General features: G+C 41.6%; 1 protein-coding gene across 1 annotated transcript in view; it reads left to right on the top strand.

Annotated features, from left to right (window-relative positions):
• LOC135504731 (actin-binding LIM protein 1-like) overlaps positions 1–16,143 on the top strand; it is a 152,504-nt gene that overhangs the window by 42,579 nt on the left and 93,782 nt on the right. The window contains exon 2 of the mRNA XM_064923550.1: positions 7,509–7,643. Within this exon, the coding sequence (XP_064779622.1) occupies positions 7,509–7,643 (135 nt within the window). The remainder of the gene's footprint in view (positions 1–7,508; positions 7,644–16,143) is intronic.

Here is a 16,143-nt window from a genome sequence, read left to right as displayed (position 1 = left end):
AATCCCAGTTCCACCATAAATGTTTTGATTTGTTCGATAATGTCCCTCAGTTATGTCCAAATATCTTCTTTTGTTAGGGAGTTTGGTAAACAAATCCAAAAGCGCGTTCAGGTCGCGCCGAACGTCGGATGAAAAGTTCAAAAAGTTCCATTACATCCCGTAGAAACATGCCAACCTAAGTATGGAATCAATCTTTAGGATGTTGTTAACATAAAACTTCATTAATGTTCCAACCGGGCAATTCCTTTGTCTGTACAAATGAAGTGGAACGTAGCTACCTTTCACCTGAGCACGCCAGACCGAGGCTGTGCACTCTGCCAGACCACTCACTGAAAGAGCCCTTATGAGCTCCTACTTTAGAGTAGAATCCTCAAAACAGGTTCTAAATACTGTTGACATCTCGTGGAAGCCTTGGGAAGTGAAACTAATATCACCCTGTATCTTCAATGGGGGCTGAGTAGAAAAACTTACAAACCTCAGATTTCCCACTTCCTGGTTGGATTTTGTCTCAGCTTTTCGCCTGCCATATGAGTTATGTTATACTCACAGGTATCATTCAAATAGTTTTAGAAATTTCAGAGTGTGTTCTATCCAATAATAATAATAATATGCAAATATTAGCATCTGGGACAGAGTAGGAGGCAGTTCACTCTGGGCACGCTATTCATCCAAAAGTGAAAATGCTGCCCTCTATCCCAAAAAGGTTAATTGCCTGTGTATATTTGTTCCCAACCTCCCTGAAAAGTTGCATATCACGGGGGCTATTCGATGCTAATGCAGAACGCCACAGGATGTGTTTGTGCTGGTCAAGGGCAGACATGTCTGGAGTGAACCAAGGGCTATATCTATTCCTAGTTCTAAATTTTTTGAATTTATCAATTTAATTTATGTCATTAATTTTACCATTTGTATGTGATGTTGTATGGGGGTTCCATCACTTATCTTAAATACTCTTTGTTTCCACACAGCTCCAAATAAGTGGCATACTCCATGTGCATAGGCTGAGTCAGTGTCTATGTTTACTGTTGCAGAACTACAGGAAACGTGTTATCTCTGTAATTGCAAACAAAGGTTTCTGTACCAAATATTAAGTTCTGCTTTTCTGATGTATCAAATACTTATGTCATGCAATAAAATTAATTACTTAAAAATCATACAATGTGATTTTCTGGATTCTTGTTTTAGATTCCGTCTCTCACAGTTGAAGTGTACCTATGAAAAAATTACAGAGCTCTACATACTTTGTAAGTAGGAAAACCTGCAAAATCAGTGTATCAAATAATTGTTCTCCCCACTGTACGTATTTACTCCCTATTTTCATGTTTTGTGCTATTCCCTTATTAAAACACCTTATCTTGTTCTTTATATTACTCCCTATAGATCCAGGGCTAAAAACGTTAGCGATCTCTTCAAGCCATAATATTCAGATTTTTATTTATATATTTTTCTTTCTCTATTATTGTACTTGGACTATTGGTAATTACCCATTTATCGTTTTTTTATAAGTTCTCTCTTTTTGAGTATATTCTTACTTACAATTTCTATAGACTGTATATTCATCCACTTAGCAGTACATAATTTAACGGTCTCACCAGGCAATCGCTAATATTGTCTCAACATTTATTATGAAGTTACTATATTGTTCATGTATTTGACAATTTCTCCTAACTGTTCAAACTTCTAGTATCATATTCCTTCAATGGGTATTTATGTACCTGTCATGCCCTGACCTTAGATATCTCTGTTTTCTTTATATTTTGGCTAGGTCAGGGTGTGACTAGGGTGGGTATGCTAGTTTTTTGTATTGTCTAGGGTTTTTGTATGTTTAGGGTTTTGTAGGTCTAGGGGTTTTTGTATTCTATGTTTGCCTGATGTGGTTCCCAATCAGAGACAGCTGTTTCTCGTTGTCTCTCATTGGGGATCATATTTAGGGAGCCATTTCCCTTTGGTGTTTGTGGGATCTTGTCTATGTGTAGTTGCCTGTCAGCACTTGTTTGTATAGCTTCACGTTTTGTTATTTTGTTAGTTTGTTCAGTGTTCATTCTTTTAATAAATAAAAATGTACACATACCACGCTGCGCCTTGGTCTCCTTCATACAACGAACGTGACAGTACCAATCACATTCACTTCCCCTAGTGCAGAACTGGTTGCGTCCCCTTCGTCAGACCAAGAGAGGCACGAACCTTTTGTCCCACAACAGCAGAGAACTGTCACAATCACGTTCACGCTTTCCTAAGCGACCTGAGTATACCGGGTTTGTATCTTATTTAATTAATTATCGATACACTCCCTCAAAACAATACGTAATTGAATAGTATTTCTCTTACACTTTCCTAAGTGATCTTTCACGCTTTCCTAAGCGACCTGAATGTACTCTTACACTTTCCTAAGTGATTTTTCACGTTTTCCTAAGCGACACTTTCCTAAGTAATCTTTCACCTGAGTATACAGGATTTTAATTTGCAACTTCCGATTCACTTTCTAGCTGTCCTCATTGATTCACTTCCACGACACGATAAGCGCTCTTTAATTTTATTCGACCATGCATATGGACAATTGTCACCTCAAACTAGATTGAACAGACCTGTCAACAGGGCAGACAGATAACTTGAAAAAGACCGATCACCCTCCCCAGCTGAGTGACTGTGTGAGCCAGACAAATTGAATGACCCGCTGACAAGGACCAATTGAATCAGACAAATGGGCTGAGTTTGCGCGCAACTCACACAGGTCTAATCAAACATATCCCGGCCAAACAAAATCAGACAACATAGTCACGACTTAACCAGTCTGAACAACTGGTCAGATGAACCATCTGATCAAATCAGATGAATAACCCCACCCAACTGAACCAGTCAAAACAGATGGTGCACACAACTCTCCCTCTCCAATGGTCATACACAAATTACTATACTTATATTCACGGTTGCAAGCTCAAAAGCTTTATTTTACCCCCAATATTTAGCATGCATTTCATTGAACTCAAAAGCTCCCAATATTTCTTTGGTTCGTCAAATTTGGAGAGACCTCCTCGGTGACCTACATCTGAGGTGCGTTCAAATAGACTTTTATTAATCAATATAACAAAAGCTGAGCTAATTCATGAAGTAACTCCCTTCCAGTCTTGGCACAGGCTTCTTATACATTTATCCTCCTTACGTCATACTCATAGTAACTCCTTTTAATGGCTCATCACCTCTGGCATTTACCCACCGTTATCATATTGCCTTCATATTAGGACATTGAACCTGTAGAGTCACAGAAATAGTTTCATGCATGTAGGAACATAGTAACAGACCTTGGCCCTCTACAAGAATAACCAATACATGCCATCATGCTAACTCCTCTGAAAGGGACACCCCTGTTCTGGAAAAAACCCAAGGGGTATAACCATAGCAACAGCACATAGTTGGCCATAACAGTTACAGGAATAACCAAATTAGTGTCCAACCCCCAGGTCTAATGGTGTCTAATGACCCAGAGCACAAAACTAGTGCACTAGTTTTGCTGGCTCCTTCTGAAATAAATAATTGCCACATATGTACTGAAAAATTCACAATAATATGTACGTATAACTAGGAATAAAGTGGCAGATAGTTAACAGTATCAGCAGTTTATGTGATGAGTCAAAAAAGGTAGTGCAAAAATAGTTAACCAAATAGCTACACGGACTAACTATTTAGTAGTCTTATGGCTTGGGGGTAGAAGCTGTTCAGGGTCTTGTTGGTTCCAGACCGCATCGGTACCACATGCCGTGCAGGCCTTCGTCTGACACCGCCTGGTATTGAGGTCCTGGATGGCAGGGAGCTTGGCCCCAGTGATGTACTGGGCCGGCCGCACTACAGGTCGAATGCCAAGCAGTTACCATACCAGGCGGTGATACAGCCAGTCAAGATGCTCTCAATGGTGCAACTGTACAACTTTATCAGGATCTGAGGGCCCATGCCAAATTTTTTTCAGTCTCCTGAGGGGGGAGAGGTGTTGTTGTACCCTCTTCACACCGTGTTGTGTTTTTCCCATGATAGATCCTTAGTGATGTGGACACTGAGGAACTTGAAGCTCTTGACCCGCTCCACTACAGCCCCATAGATGGGAATGGGGGTGTGCTCAGCCCTCCGTTTCCTCTGGTCCACGATCAGTCGTCAGTGATCAGGCCTATCCCCTTTGCATCGTCAGCAAACTTGATGGTGTGGACACATAGTTGTAGGTGAATGGGTAGTACAGGAGAGAACTAAGCACGGCAAATGTGTTTTTGCCCACTCACCACCTGGATATTATTAATAATATGCATGTCAACCTATCCTGGCTCAATGTGGAGGAGAGATTGACTTCAACCATGCTTGTATTTATGAGAAGTATTGACATGTGGAATGCACCGATCTGTCTGTTTGAACTACACAGCTCGGACACCCATGCACAACCCACACGACATGTCACAAGACGTCTCTTCACAGTCCCCAAGTCCAGAACAGACTATGGAAGGTGCACAGTACTAAATCGAGCCAAGACTACATGGAACTCTATTCCACATCAAGTAACTCATGCAAGCATTACAATTAGATTTAAAAAACAGATAAAAAAAACACATTATGGAAGAGTGGGGACTATGAAGCAACACAAACATAGCCACAGACACATGCATACACACACACATGCACAATAGCATACGCACTATACACACAGGTACACATGGATTTTGTACTGTATATTTGGTAGTGGTGGGTAGGGGCCTGAGGACAAACAGTCAATGTATTGTATTTAAAATTGTATAACTTTCCTTAATTTAGCTGGACCCCAGGAAGAGTAGCTAATGGGTATCCATAGTAAATACAAAATACCTGGGGGCGTCCCATCAGGAAGTCCAGGAACCTGTGGATCTGTTTGGGTGGTATGCGAATTGGAGTGGGTCCAGGGTTTCTGGGATGATGGTGTTGATATAAGCCAAGACCAGCCTTTCAAAGCATTTCATGGCTACAGATGTGAGTGCTACAGGGTAATCTACAGGGTAATTGTCATTTAAACAGGTTACTTTGGTATTATTGAGCTAAAACTGCTTGTTGTCAGAGAGGAAGAAGTGATCTTTCATCTGTGTTGTGGGTGGCAGGTGGAGGGGTGCCTGAGTGAGTAGGAAGGTGCACAGCGTAAACAGCACTGAAGTTTCTCTGTCCAGTGTTTGTGTTCTTTTGCCAATTTTAATATTTTATTTTTATTGGCCAGACTGAGATATGGCTTTTTCTTTGCCACTGTGCCTAGAAGGCCAGCATCCCGGAGTCACCTCTTCACTGTTGACATTGAGACTGGTGTTTTGCGGGTACTATTTCATTAAGCTGCCAGTGAAGAACTTGTGAGGCGTCTGTTTCTAGACACTCTAATGGACAACAGTTTTCAGCTGTGCTAACATAATTGCAAAATGGTTTTCTAATGATCAATTAGCCTTTCAAAATTATAAACTTGGATTAGCTAACACAACGTGCCATTGGAACACAGGAGTGATGGTTGCTGATAATGGGCCTCTGTACGCCTATGTAGATATTCCATTAAACCTCCAGCTACAATAGTCAGTTAATTTCCAGCTACAATAGTCAGTTACAACATTAACAATGTCTACATTGTATTTCTAAATTTTATGTTAATTTAATGGACAAAAAATGTGCTTTTCTTTCAAAAACAAGGACATTTCTAGGTGACCCCAAACTTTTGAACAGTAGTGTAAATTCAAATTAATTGAATTAATTTATATATATATATATATATATATACAGTGCCTTGCGAAAGTGTTTGGCCCCCTTGAACTTTGCAACCTTTTGCCACATTTCAGGCTTCAAACATAAAGATATAAAACTGTATTTTTTTTTGAAGAATCAACAAGTGGGTCACAATCATGAAGTGGAATGACATTTATTGGATATTTCAAACTTTTTTAACAAATCAAAAACTGAAAAATTGGGCGTGCAAAATTATTCAGCCCCCTTAAGTTAATACTTTGTAGCGCCACGTTTTGCTGCGATTACAGCTGTAAGTCGCTTGGGGTATGTCTTTGACTTGGCCATTCTAACACCTGGATATGTTTATTTTTGAACCATTCCATTGTAGATTTTGCTTTATGTTTTGGATCATTGTCTTGTTGGAAGACAAATCTCCATCCCAGTCTCAGGTCTTTTGCAGACTCCATCAGGTTTTCTTCCAGAATGGTCCTGTATTTGGCTCCATCCATCTTCCCATCAATTCTAACCATCTTCCCTGTCCCTGCTGAAGAAAAGCAGGCCCAAACCATGATGCTGCCACCACCATGTTTGACAGTGGGTATGGTGTGTTCAGGGTGATGAGCTGTGTTGCTTTTACGCCAAACATAAAGTTTTGCATTGTTGCCAAAAAGTTCAATTTTGGTTTCATCTGACCAGAGGACCTTCTTCCACATGTTTGGTGTGTCTCCCAGGTGGCTTGTGGCAAACTTTAAACGACACTTTTTATGGATATCTTTAAGAAATGGCTTTCTTCTTGCCACTCTTCCATAAAGGCCAGATTTGTGCAATATACGACTGATTGTTGTCCTATGGACAGAGTCTCCCACCTCAGCTGTAGATCTCTGCAGTTCATCCAGAGTGATCATGGGCCTCTTGGCTGCATCTCTGATCAGTCTTCTGCTTGTATGAGCTGAAAGTTTAGAGGGACGGCCAGGTCTTGGTAGATTTGCAGTGGTCTGATACTCCTTCCATTTCAATATTATCGCTTGCACAGTGCTCCTTGGGATGTTTAAAGCTTGGGAAATCTTTTTGTATCCAAATCCGGCTTTAAACTTCTTCACAACAGTATCTCGGACCTGCCTGGTGTGTTCCTTGTTCTTCATGATGCTCTCTGCGCTTTTAACGGACCTCTGAGACTATCACAGTGCAGGTGCATTTATACGGAGACTTGATTACACACAGGTGGATTGTATTTATCATCATTAGTCATTTAGGTCAACATTGGATCATTCAGAGATCCTCACTGAACTTCTGTTAGAGAGTTTGCTGCACTGAAAGTAAAGGGGCTGAATAATTTTGCACGCCCAATTTTTCAGTTTTTGATTTGTTAAAAAAGTTTGAAATATCCAATAAATGTCGTTCCACTTCATGATTGTGTCCCACTTGTTGTTGATTCTTCACAAAAAAATACAGTTTTATATCTTTATGTTTGAAGCCTGAAATGTGGCAAAAGTTCGCAAAGTTCAAGGGGGCCGAATACTTTCGCAAGGCACTGTATATCACACCAGCCCTAGCCTAGTCCACGACTCGTATTCTTAAAGCATCTCATAGTAGGAGTGCTAATGTAGGATCAGTTTTGCCTTTTGGATCTAGCACTTTTAGCACTGAGACGCTTTATACGCTTGGACTAAAAAGCAGTATACATGGAGAATCTCCATTATACATGCTTCTAAATCTAAGTCTAGGATTAGTCTGTGTGCGGGAAACCAGACCTATAATGTGTGTAATTATAGTGGTTCATGTCTATCTCTGTTCTATTCTAGTGGAACATGCGCAGGACACACACCATTCCAATGAGAAGCCTCAGATTCAGTGCTACAAGTGTGGGGAGCCATGTAAGGGTGAGGTGCTGCGAGTCCAGTCCAAGCACTTCCACCTGAAGTGCTTCACCTGTAAAGGTAAGTACAGTACCAAACCCTGGAGATTTAAGTAACGGGGGACTCTGATTTAGCGATAATCCATATTCAAGTCATTGAGCTCTCCCAGGGTGAGTGTAGCCTTCAAACAGCATGCATGATGGCAGTTGTGTTGTTAGACAATAGTGCTGAGGGATTAGTGCTTTTTGAGTTCGGTTTGGTTTCGGTACGATTCTTTATTTAAACATAAGTTTTTTTTTCAAATTCAATTTTTTTTTTGGTTTTCAATGAGAGCACAACGGTAAAGGTCGTCAGCTGCCACAGTAGACGGAACTTCCCGCCAGAGTTCAAGTAATTTAGAGTTCTATTCCAGGCGGTGTCAGAGAAAGGCCCTAAAAATTGTCAAAGACTCCAGCCATCCTAGTCATCGACTGTTCTCTCTGCTAAAGTTGTACCGGAGCGCCAAGTCTAGGTCCAAGAGGCTACTAAGCAGCTTCTACACCCAAGCCATAACACTCCTGAAAATCTAATCAAATGGCTACCCAGACTATTTGCATTGCCCCCCCTCCCCCCTATACGCTGCTGCTACTCTCTTTTAGTCACTTTAATAACTCTACCTACATGTTCATACTACCTCAATTACCTCGACTAACCGGTGCCCCCGCACATTGACTCTGTACCGGTACCTGCTGTATATAGCCTCATTATTGTTATTTTACTGCTGCTCTTTAATTATTTGTCACTTTTAATTCTTACTTTTTTAGGTATTTTCTTAACTGCATTGTTGTTTAAGGGCTTGTAAGTAAGCATTTCACTGTAAGATCTACACTTGTTGTATTCGGCGCATGTGACAAATAAAATGAGATTTAATCTAATTTAAACTTTTGCCTTATACTGTAGCGTTGTTTTCTACTGGATGTTAATTTGCACTGTTCGTTTACTGAAATCCCCATAGCAATGCATATCGTCGTGCAGGCTTGGTTTTGCCATCAATCTCTTTCTTGCTTTCTTGTTCCGCTATACCAAATAGTATGAAGTGTTTTGCATCCCTAGTCTCGCACAAGCTTCCCTCTCCCGATCGACTGTCGTGTGGTTGTGTCACAGAAGTGAATAATATTAGGACATTTTCAATTATGGTTGCTCTCATCCTCTCATCGGCGACCGTTAAGTCGCTGTGTGTCCTTGTCTCCTCCTTCCATTAAAATTGTCTGGTCACTAATTACAGCCCCAAGTGTGAGCCCAGTGCAAGTGAAGTCACTAAAGCCGTCTGTTCCCAATGGATCACAGTCTGTGCTTGTTCACCCAAGTTCCAGAGGACTACAGTGTGTGATGGCCTGTTATCCCATGTTGTGTAAAGGTGACAAGTGCCTTGATGTGAATCTGATAGTAAACAGATTGATCATCCAATTAGTTACTCTTTTCCCACAGCTGCTGTATCATCTCAGACTGGGGATGGAGCGCACTGAGTCCGGAAAGTGAGACTACCAATTAGTTAGTTAGCTAGCCAGGTCATCAGATCCTACTGCCCTAAAAGCGCTCTCCTGGCCCCTTACACTAAGTCTGAATTTGTCCTGCTAGGTGACCTAAACTGGGACATGCTTAAACCACCTGACCAAGTCCGAAAGCAATGGGACTCTATAATGAATGACTCCAAACACGCAGAAAAGGCTACTCTCCTTGATGTTATCCTCACAAATAATCGTGATAGGTATCAGTCTGGTGTTTTCTGTAATGACCTTAGTGATCCCTGTTTTACAGCCTGTGTTCGTAATGGCTGCTCAGTGAAACGACCTGTCCTGATTTGTCATAGACGCTTGCTAAAAAAACTTTTATGAGCAAGCCTTCCTTCATGAACTGGCCTCTGTAAAATGGTATAGAATCAGCATGGACCTTCTTTTTTAATATTTTTTGATAACAAACACACCCCCATAAAGAAAATTAGAATTAAAAACAGGTTCAGCCCGAGGTTCGACCGTGATCTTGCAGAGTTACTCCACCTCAAGAATTGCATTTAGCAAAAGGCTTGGCACACCCATACTCAGGCTGACTGGCTCTCGTTCAAGCAAATGAGAAATAAGTGCACTCAGGCTATACAGAAGGCCAAAGTTAGTTACTTTAAGGAGCAGTTCTCTCTGTGGGTCTAACCCCAAGAAGTTCTGGAAAACAGTTGAAGACCTGGAGAATAAACCCTCCTCCTCACAGCTACCAATGACCCTTAAAGTTGATGATGTGCTTGTTACTGACAAGAAGCACATGGCTGAGCTCTTTAATCACCACCTCATTAAGTCAGGATTGTTATTTGACTCAGCCATGCCTCCTTGCCCGTCCAATATTTCCTCATCTCCCACCCCGTCTAATGCGACTATCCCTGATGATTTTCCCTCATTGTCCTCTGCCCCGCAACAAAGTCTCTCCCTGCAGGCAGTCTGAGGTGCTAAAGAAGCTCCTAAAACTTGACCCCCCAAAAACATCTGGGTCAGATGGTTAGACCCTTTCTTCTTTAAGGTTGCTGACTATATCATCGCCAAGCCTGTCTCTCCTTTCTGGGAAGGTTCCTGTTGCTTGGAAGGCAGCCACGGTTCGTAATTTATGTAAAGGGGGAGATCAAGCTGATCCTAACTGTTATAGGCCTATTTTGCCCAGTTTATCAAAAGTGTTGGAAAAACTTGTCCATGATCAACTGACTGGCCTTCAATGTCTATACTATTATCTCGGGTATGCAATCTGGTTTCCGCTCAGGTTCTGGATGTTTCACTGAAACCTTAAAGGTCCTCAATGATGTCACCATTTCCCTTGATTTTAAGCAATATTGTGCTGCTATTTTTATTGACTTGGCCAAAGCTTTTGATATGGTAGACCATTCCATTCCTAAGGAGTATTGGTGTCTCTGAGGGTTCTTTGGCCTGGTTTGCTAACTACCTCTCTCAAAGAGTGTAGTCGGAAAACCAAGGGAGTAGCCCAAGTCTCAATCCTTGGCCCTACGCTCTTCTCAATTTACATCAGCAACATAGCTCAGACAGTAGGAAGCTCTCTCATCAATTTATATGCAAATGATAGCCTTATACTCAACTCGCCCCTCCCCAAATTTTGTGTTAAACGCTTTACACCCAAGCTTTCTTAGTGTCTCTACCCTTAACCTTGTTCTGAACACCTTCAAAACAAAGGTCATGTGAAGAATGTTCCTCACCCCACAGGTGTGATTAATACCTCTGAGGGTGAAGAGCTTGAGATGGTCACCTCTTACAAGTACTTGGAAGTATGGCTAGACACTGTCCATCTCTCAGCACATATCAAAGCTGCAGGCTAAAGTTAAATCTAGACTTGTTTCCTCTATTGTAATCGCTCCTCTTTCACCCCAGCAGCCAAATTAACCCTGATTCAAATGACCATCCTACCTACGCTAGATTACGCCAGGTCGCAGTTGTAAATGAGATAAATAAAAAAGATTACGGAGACATCATTTATAGTTCGGCAGGTAAGGGTGCTCTTGAGCGGCTAGATGTTCTTTACCATTCGGCCATCAGATTTTCCACCAATGCCCCTTATAGGAAGCATCACTGCACTCTATACTCTGTAAACTCTGTATACCCATTGCAAGACCCACTGGTTGATGTTAATTTATAAAACACTCTTGCACGGAACCCAAACCGGCTGCGCACGTGCGCCATCGTGCATACATTTATTTTGTCCCCCTACACCAAACGCGATCCCGACACGCAGGTTAAAATATCAAAACAAACTCTGAACCAATGACATTAATTTGGGGACAGGTTGAAAATCATTAACCATTTATGGCAATTTAGCTAGCTAGCTTGCTGTTGCTAGCTAATTTGTCTTGGACAATAAACATTAGGTTGTTATTTTACCTGAAATGCACAAGGTCCTCTACTCTGACAATTAATCCACACATAAAACGGTCAACCGAATAATTTCTAGTCATCTCTCCTCCTTCCACGCTTTTTCATCTTTGAACTTATATAGTGATTGGCATCTAAACTTTCATAGTATTACCACGACAACCGGCAAAACAGTTTGTCTTTCAATCACCCAGGTGGGAATAACCAATGAGGAGTTGGCACGTGGGTACCTGCTTATATAAACCAATGAGGAGATGGGAGAGGCAGGACTTGCAGCGCGATCTGCGTCAGAAATAGAAAGGACTTCTATTTTAGCCCTTGGCAACGCAGATGCTCGCTGATGCGGGCGAGCAGTGTGGGTGCAGTAAATTAATAACATAGATTTCTAAATTTATTTTGCAATGCTCGCTCACGCGATGCGAGCAGTGTCGTCAGGGTATTAGGCCTCACTCCCCCCTATCTGAGATATCTACTGCAGCCCTCATCCTCCACATACAACACCCGTTCTGCCAGTCACATTCTGTTAAAGGTCCCCAAAGTGCACACATCCCTGGGTCTTTTCAGTTTGTTGCAGCTAGCGACTGGACCAAGCTGGAACAAACACTCAAACTGGGCAGTTTTATCTCAAGCTCTTCATTCAAAAACTCAAATCATGGACACTCTTATTACTGACAGTTGTGGTTGCTTTGCTTGGTGTATTGTCTCCACCTTCTTGCCCTTTGTGCTGTTGTTTGTGCCCAATAATGTTTGTACCATGTTTTGTGCTGCTACCATGTTGTGTTGCTACCATGTTGTTGTCATGTGTTGCTACCATGCCATGTTGTCTTAGGTCTCTCAAATATAGCCCTTCTTACATCAGCTGATATATCAAAGTGCTGTACAGAAACCCAGCCTAAAACCCCAAACGGCAAGCAATGCAGGTGTAGAAGCACGGTGGCTAGGAAAAACTCCCTAGAAAGGCCAGTACCTAGGAAGAAACCTAGAGATGAACCAGGCTATGACGGGTGGCCAGTCCTCTTCTGGCTGTGCAGGGTGGAGATTATAACAGAACATGGCCAAGATGTTCAAATGTTCATAAAGGACCAGCATGGTCAAATAATAATAATCACAGTAGTTGTCGAGGGGGCAGCAAGTCAGCACCCCAGGAGTAAATGTCAGTTGGCTTTTCATAGGCGGTCATTAAGAGTATCTCTACCGCTCCTGCTGTCTCTTGAGAGTTGAAAACAGGTCTGGGACAGGTAGCACGTCCGGTGAACAGGTCAGGATTCCATAGCCGCAGGCAGAACAGTTGAAACTTGTTGAAACAGTTGAAACCCTTCACAGTGCACTACTATGACCATAGCCCTATGAGCCTTAGCCAAAAGTAGTGTACTATATATGGAATAGGGTACCATTTGGGACACCCACTTTAACTTAATTTGCATTGTTGTTGCAACATGCTCCCTCCTACACGTATGTCAGCTAAAATTGTGTGCATGGTCCTATTGAGATCTCTGTGATAGAGTACTTTCTGATGTGTTGTCTCCAGAAAAACATACTCCCACAGTGCCACTCCGGCACATGCAAATACTGTTCACATGTACACGTACACACCGACACAGGACACAAACCCCACATGGTATTTGTGCGTGACTGTCTATAAAGGAACTCATTGCATGCTGCGCTCAGAGAAATGCTCATCTTGGCACTGTGCATGCATTTCACTTTCAAAAACGAATGGTTTATAACTCGCAGCTTCTCACATAGGGAGACAAACACAAGCCATGATAACGCCAAACACCGTTACCTGGCATGCAAACCAGCCTGGCCTTTGTGGCCTAAACCTACTTTAGATGAGGTGGTCTGAGGACCAATTAAATATCTGTGCGTCCCAAATGGCACCATATTCCCTACATAGTGCACCACTTTTGACCAGAGCCCTATGGATTCTGGTCAAAAGTAGTGCACTAGAGAATAGGATGTCATTTGGCACACACATATACTGTACCTCTGACTGAAACCGATTTGGTAAAGAACTAATCTTGTCACACCCGCAACTCTGAGCCTTGATCCAATTAAACGTTATTCTCTCTCTCTGTCCTATTCATCCCTGGGATTGAATGTGGCTTGTTGCATAAGGACGATTAGACCTAGTTATCTCAAGCATTGAACCGTCCCAGGCTCCTAGTCCTCAGTTCTCTGGCTTTTTCCAATGCGGTAGACTTTTGTTATGCTCTCTTTTGTAATTGCACAATGTATCGTACATTACTCATATGGTAATTGTATGGCTATAATTAAGTTGTCTCCGACCTGCCAAAACACTGTCTCTTTAAACTGAAAGAGTTTTATTGAACACAGAACTGTTATTCTGTCACATTTATACAACTCAACCTCTCTGCATACTAATGAAATATGCAAAACAAAGTGCAATATAAGTGTAATAGGTCACATAATATTGTGACATAATAACAGATCAGTGATCTTCAAGTTGAGGATAACAGGGAGCTGACCCATGATGGGATATAGGTCAATGGTAATTGATCAGATCCTACAACAGATAGAAATACAACAGCACCATAGGTCCTCTCAGACCTCTGTGGTTGGACCATTTAAAGTTCAGGGTTTTACAACTTGATGTTAGGTTAAGGAACCACCGAAAACAACCAATACAAACTTTAGCCAATACTAAATACTAAATTTAACCAATACTAAATTTAGCCACCGCTAGCTAAAAATCTATGGGAGTGATATGGGCAATCGAACTTCCTCTTTGAAATCATCCATCCAAACCCACTGACTAAAGCCATGTAAGGATATATGGGTATAGGTGCTGGTAGAGAGTAGCCTTGCATGCAGTCTCAGAGTGTGTTGCTTTAAGACGTCTGTTGGAAAGAGACTAGTTGGAGAGCCATGGATGATCTAGTCCCACGCATTGTTTTTACCACTGATGTATACAGCATTTGACGCAACTGTTTTCATACAACAGAGCTGCACACAAATAATTACATAAACGTTGTGGAGACACCACACAATGGTTGCGTAAAGATTTTTGTGCAGATCTACTCTCTATTGTATCAACAAAAAAAATCAGTTGTACATCCAATTGTGAAACCTTAGTGTGTGCGAGGCCATAGATCTTCATTCACACTGTTGACGACCAGCAGGCTGTATTGACTGTAGCAGTCTGGGATGTGCTGACTGACTGAGAACTAACAGGCCATGGTAAATCCCCAGCCACAGATAGTCTATTTTGAGTCTGCAGAGCTGCTGGTCCAAGATAAATACCTTGAGGTTTAACTGTCATTCAATAAGTGAATGGTTGCAGTTTTGACACTCCTAGTTGGAGATAACCTCGTCCCGAGGCTCAATTCCCACTGGGCACACATAGGTTGAATCAACGTTGTTTCAACATAATTTGTCAATGTATTGTGATGTGGAATCATCATGGTAAATACATTGGATTTGAAAAAGTAATTAACCAGTATTGTTTTCATCTAATTTCAACCAGTGTTGTAAACATTAGGGTAAAACTACAATTTAAATACATGGACCTAGTTTCAGTTATATGGCATAAATGCAGAAAGTAAACAGCGTAGTGGGTAAATTTACGCAACAACTAAGAGCGTTAAAGCATGAGGCTCAACTTTATTGCTGTTTTTGGTCGAGTGGCTATCACAATGTGAACAGCTTGAAGTGAACCCGTGCACATGCGCAGATACTGTGTGTGTGAGCGAAGTCTTGCATCTCACCCATCTCAATATCTGCTATGGCAACGTCATTTTGCTGAGTCTTCCTTTAACTTGACTAACAGGTTGTTTCATCAATATAATTTCAACAAAATCATCAGAACTATGTAACCATTGAAATGGTGTTAAATTCCAAATAGAAACGTAATTCAAGTGGGTGGTTGAATTTTAGATTTAATTACAGTGGCTTGCAAAAGTATTCACCCCCCTTGGCATTTTTCCTATTTTGTTGCCTTACAACCTGGAAATAAAATAGATTTTTGGGGGGTTTGTATCATTTCATTTACACAACATGCCTACCACATTGAAGAAGCAAAATATGTTTTATTGGGGCACAAACAAGAAATAAAACAATGTGAACTTGAGTGTGGTTAATTATTCACCCCCCAAAGTCAATACTTCGTAGAGCCACATTTTGCAGCAATTACAGCTGCAAGTCTCTAGGGGTATGTCTCAATAAGCTTGGCACATCTAGTCACTGGGATTTTTGCCCATTCTTCAAGACAAACTGCACCAGCTCCTTCAAATTGGATGGGTTCCGCTGGTGTACAGCAATCTTTGTCATACCACAGTTTCTCAATTGGATTGAGGTCTAGGCTTTGACTAGGCCATTCCAAGAGATTTAAATGTTTCCCCTTAAACCGCTCGAGTGTTGCTTTAGAAATATACTTAGGGTCATTGTCCTGCTGAAAGGTGAACCTCTGTCCCAGTCTCAAATCTCTGGAAGACAAACAGGTTCCCCTCAAGAATTTTCCTGTATTTAGCGCCATCCATCATTCCTTCAATTCTGACCAGTTTCCCAATCCCTGCTGATGAAAACCATCCCCATAGCATGATTCTGCCCCCACTATCCTTCACTGTGGGGATGGTGTCTTGGGCTGATGAGAGTTGTTGGTTTGCGCCAGACATAATTTTCCTTGATAGCCAAAAAGCTAAATTTCAGTCTCATCTGACCAGAGT

The sequence above is a fragment of the Oncorhynchus masou genome, chromosome 18 (genome assembly GCF_036934945.1).
Source record: "Oncorhynchus masou masou isolate Uvic2021 chromosome 18, UVic_Omas_1.1, whole genome shotgun sequence".
Taxonomy (NCBI): Eukaryota; Metazoa; Chordata; class Actinopteri; order Salmoniformes; family Salmonidae; genus Oncorhynchus; species Oncorhynchus masou.
This window is presented reverse-complemented; position numbering and strand designations above follow the sequence as displayed.